The sequence below is a fragment of the Anarrhichthys ocellatus genome, unplaced genomic scaffold (assembly GCF_004355925.1).
Source record: "Anarrhichthys ocellatus isolate YVR2014 unplaced genomic scaffold, GSC_Weel_1.0 scaffold1489, whole genome shotgun sequence".
Lineage (NCBI taxonomy): Eukaryota > Metazoa > Chordata > Actinopteri > Perciformes > Anarhichadidae > Anarrhichthys > Anarrhichthys ocellatus.
Genome location: NW_022281463.1, coordinates 6,357 through 11,030, shown reverse-complemented (window position 1 = coordinate 11,030; position 4,674 = coordinate 6,357). Strand labels below are relative to the sequence as shown.

Sequence of the window (4,674 nt, the reverse complement as noted above, 5' to 3'; positions counted from 1 at the left end):
ATTTTTCATAAATACACTACATGTATTCTAAATATTCTTCCCATTAGCTTACTATCTCATTGCATATTTACTGTCTTCCTCAGTTGCTCTGCTTCCAGTGCAGCTTGTTTTAAGTAGAGCTTTTAACCAATCAGATTTCACCTCTGTGTCTCTAGGTAAGAACAGAGGCAGAGGCCTGCAGACTCACAAGTGAATCCATGTGCAGTTTAAGTGAATGGGGACGATGTTGTTGAGTGTTATGTGAATATGCGGCTTTTACATGAATAAATGATAACCCGTAGCTGTGTCATAATGAGGTTATTAGGAGCTGGTTCAACTGTAGTAGGACGGCACTGAAGGCCCAGGTTTGAAACACACGGCCCGCCACTGGTAACAGGTAATGAGATGATGAAGACATGCTTTCACTTGATGGTTTAAATGTAATATTCTGAAGATATGGTTGAACATAAAACACTGGTTCTGACAACTATTATACTTAACCCCGTTAACCCCACTTCCCCAGCAATGACTTTCTTATTTTTTTCTAAGTGTCTTTTGAACCTGCAAACCTAACCTTCTCCACAGGAGGGCGCCAAGACACCACTATTGAGCTCCAGAGGGGAGACAGCGGGTCCTTGCTGCAAATCTGTCCGCCTGTAAGAGCCTCAAAAGCGGACAGAACTCACCACACACAGCCTGGATGAATTTACTTTTTCCAATATATTTCTAAGTATTTTTTAAAAAAATGTCGTGCCCCTGGTTCATTATTTAATGAGAAGGTAAACTAGTTTGAGCTCTGATCTGAACAGCTCGTGTCTCTGCAGTGAATGGGGCCTGTCAGCTCCTGCACTTCACCACCATGTTGGTTACAGCAGTCTGTAAACTGTAGATCTGAAGGGGAGGGAACAAGGAAACACAGACAGAGAGGAGTTCTCTGTGTGTGAGAGCAGGAGGAGGAGGGAGGAGTTACCAAGCTTTGGTTCATTCCAGGAAGAGGAGCAGTTTGAGAGAGAGACTGTGTTTAACACGTAATAGAACACAATAGAGTTAATTTCTCTGTTATAAACACAGGTTACTTCAACTCCTAGGAGGTGATCTCTGCTTAGAATGATGGGGTTTGGAGACAGCTCCACAGTTATTAGAATGATCTCTTCTTTCCTAAAATACAGTTTGATTAATGTTTTTAATGATTACAATAATTCAAATATGGCAGAAGAATAATATAAAAAGGAACCACTGCTGTACAAGTGATTCAATTCCAAAGTAACTTATAGTTATTTGATGAAATTCCTTTTACTTGCTTTTTAAGAAAACAGGTCAAATCCAGAATATAAGATGTATTTTAATGTTAAATGCATTTAAACAAATAACGGCTCTGCAGTTCAGTCGGAGACTGTAATGACTGCATGAATATGGAACATTTCCTCTTTTGTCACAATTAATTAACTTCATGGTTCTTATCACACCAGTAAAACAACCCCGAACACATTGTAGTGAAGATGAACGGAGTTCCCTCAGAATAAACCAGAACACTATTAAAAACAATAGGAGGTTATTGGCCTTTAAGTGAAGGCAGAGTGTCGCCTCAATAAACACAAACCTGTTAATAACCTGCTGTGATGTTCACTGCAGGAAGACGTGTAAGAACGTCACCGAGTCAGTAAAGAGACAGGAGAGGAATACATCAATATAATATATATCCTATATCTGAATATGACATGTATATGAATCATATGATATATAATACGTCTATATATACTGTATATATATATATATAATACGTCTACATATATATATTATATATCCTGATATATGAATATCTATATGGAATAGCTTTAAGGTTAGACAGCTTATGCTGGAACTGTGTTTATACCTTTGAATGGAGGATGAATCACACCTAAAGGTCACATGTTTAGCATGAAGCTAATTGTCTAAGGATCCCAAATGAGCTAGTTTGTTAAAGTTGCAGCTATAGAAGGGCTGATTGGTTCGGACGATCCAACAATTCTATGAACCACGAGACAGAAGACAGCGTCTGAAATCACTCCCCGTTTACTGTACGAGTGCTTTGTTCGCGGCGGACCGATTGCTTTGGCGTCCGGGCGTCGCCGCTTGCGCCATTGTCCACCACCGCTGCACCAAATGCAGCTCTGCACGTCCGTAGGTCCCCAGCAATACACCTGCCAACCGCGAAGATATATACGCAAAGGACACACAGACATGCTTTGTAGTTAAATAGTGCGTCGTATTAACCGTACGCCATTTCATCTGACCGTCTGAATTCAGAATGTACGCATTAACAACACTACTTTCTGCTCACAATCCCAGAATTAAAATTTTTAATTTCATTTTTTATTTCATCAGAATGCAAGGCGCCAGATTTGAGAGATGCAAAATGTTACGCTACACCTGTAAGTAACGACGGGAAAATAATTCTGATTAAGTTCTCACTGCGAGTGAAACATGGGTGGACAAGGGAGTGATTTCGTGGCTGCTCTTAAGTGTCTCAAGAGGCCTCAGCAGTCGGACTCGGACATCCTCTCGGGCCGAGCCGACTGACAGGTGCCGGGCGGGGTGAAGACGTCGGGGTCGCTGATGCCCAGCTGGAGGTTGAAGAAGCGGGTGGAGGTGGTGACGCTGCTGTTCTTGGCGTAGGTCTCCTGCACCGGGTAGCAGTCCTTCAGGGTGTAAACGCCCACCCAGGTCTCATCTGGTGGAGAGACAAAGCAGACGAGGACGTTTTTAAATTCCACCCAAAACAGCTGCTGAAGGAAGGAAACTCTGCTGGAAGGGTTTACTGTTATTGTGAAGCAGCTGCAGGAAGTGTTGAATCTGAAGTAACACTGGCTTAAAGGTGTTCACTGGAGCTCAAAACCCACCGGCAGGATTGAAAAGCATGTTTTCTTTAAACAATCTCCAAAACTACATTTTCTTTACTGTCAGATTGTCATCTTTCCCACGGTGCTTGAGAACGCTTCCGTCAGGAAAAGAAACTAAAACGAAGCTTAAAGTTGTGATATTTCATCAAAAATGTTTTTTATTAACCTTTTGCTTTCACCAGATTCTGTAAAAAACATTAAATTCTGAGCTCCTCAGCACAACTAAGAAGCCATGAATGATTTGAATGAGACCAACAGTCTAAATTGGGTCAGATGTTTCTGGTCAAATTTTACCACAATAATCGTCTCGTTTGGCCACTTTTGACCAAATATTCCCACAAAATAGGAAACTCAGTCACAAACGAAACTACATGAAGCACTAAAAGTCCGTTTAGCGCACTTCTTTGTGTTTCCTCTGGATTTAATAATCCATTTTGAGTAATGACTGCTGTGTTTAAACGTGAAGAACAACTGTGTATGATAAATGTTTATTATCTTAAAAACATCTTCCAGCTTCACAGCTCTTTGTCCAGGCCTGTTCTCTGTACTTTAGCATTAAATAATGACACCTCTGTGCAGAAAAGCCACGGACGTTTAAAAACCCCAGACTCACGCTGGCGTGCCGGCTTCCTGTCGGACCACTCCTGAACCTCCACGTTGTCCCCGTGGCCTCCGATGAAGTACTGGTCCTCGAAGGTGGAGTTGTCCAGTAGATCCAGACAGATGGAACAAGAGAAGGTCTCCTGGTCCAGGTGAACTCCTTGCTGAGCCATTTTCTCCTCGTGGCAGATACTTTGTGAGTTTCTGTGATTATAAAACAAACATCTGAGTTTACGTCAGAAATCTCTTCTTTGTTTCTGTTCATCTGCTGATCTTCACTGAATGAGGTTCCTGCTCCAAACAAGGCGACATGTGCACATGTGGAGCTGGCTGTGTTTTAGAGCCAGAAGAAGGGGGAGGAGCTATCAAGCTTTCATGTGATTGGACAGCAGCAAAGTGTGTGCGTGCGTGTATGTGTATGTGTATGTGTGTGTGTGTGTCTGTGTGTGTGTGTGTCGGGGGGGGGGGGGGCTATGAGAGAAATGAAGTTACAACATTGGCCGGTTAAGTTGGAGCTCCCCTATTGGCCGTTGCTCTTTCCAAATGAAAAGGCCAGCGATCAGTCAGCTGATCCACTTCGTCAAAACAAACACGGTTGTTGTTGCTACGCAACACGTTTCTTACTCCCTCCGCAAAGCTCCAGCCAGAAAGCTTCATTTAAGATAAAATAAATATCCACTTTGGTTGTCAGTATAAGTTTCAGCTTTTCCTTTAATAAGTGCTGTAGCTCCTCAAAACCAAGTGGAGGCTTTTGGCAGCATGTTCATGATTATTATGGTCTGGTCTGCTAAACAAAGTATCATTAAGTACACAATTATACTTTAGATGAGTAGTGCCACCGCTGACTGTCCCTTTAACATTTAAACACATTGACCAACCACACTAGGTTTAAACACAGTAAAGATACTAAATCAACATGAAGTAGAATATACAAAATATGTCCTTCAAGGCACAAATTTAAAGATTATGAAAAAAACAGGGAAAAATTGAAAATGTGAGTAGGCCAACTAAATATGATAAGATCATTGAATTAACATCAACATTTTACAGAAAATGAAAGAAAAAATAAGCTGTGCTTTTCTATCTTGCAAACAGCATTGCAGCTGATGAAAAGTGATTCTTCATTTTATGTAGAAGTCAATGACAAAATATTTCATACAACAGATTAAATCAGGGCTGTATAGGAAGCTCCACTGAGGAAACCGAGGACATTCCC

At 41.4% G+C, this 4,674-nt stretch overlaps 1 protein-coding gene across 1 annotated transcript; it reads right to left on the bottom strand.

The window, feature by feature from the left end:
* Nucleotides 1-2,309: 2,309 nt before the first annotated feature.
* Nucleotides 2,310-3,779, bottom strand: LOC116377641 (mammalian ependymin-related protein 1). The gene is made up of 2 exons (XM_031839316.1): nucleotides 3,472-3,779; nucleotides 2,310-2,689 (listed from the first exon to the last, which is right to left on the bottom strand). The coding sequence occupies exons 1-2, from the start codon at nucleotides 3,629-3,631 to the stop codon at nucleotides 2,496-2,498; spliced, it is 354 nt and encodes a 117-aa protein (XP_031695176.1). The 5' UTR covers nucleotides 3,632-3,779; the 3' UTR covers nucleotides 2,310-2,495.
* Between the last annotated feature and the right edge of the window lie 895 nt (nucleotides 3,780-4,674).

Bases quoted from the DNA above. Each gene is read 5' to 3' on its own strand.
- LOC116377641 (XM_031839316.1), bottom strand. From the start codon at position 3,631: ATGGCTCAGCAAGGAGTTCACCTGGACCAGGAGACCTTCTCTTGTTCC. The intron at 2,690-3,471 runs GTGAGTCTGGGG...TCTCTCCACCAG, and splicing joins CAGGAAGCCGGCACGCCAGC to ATGAGACCTGGGTGGGCGTT.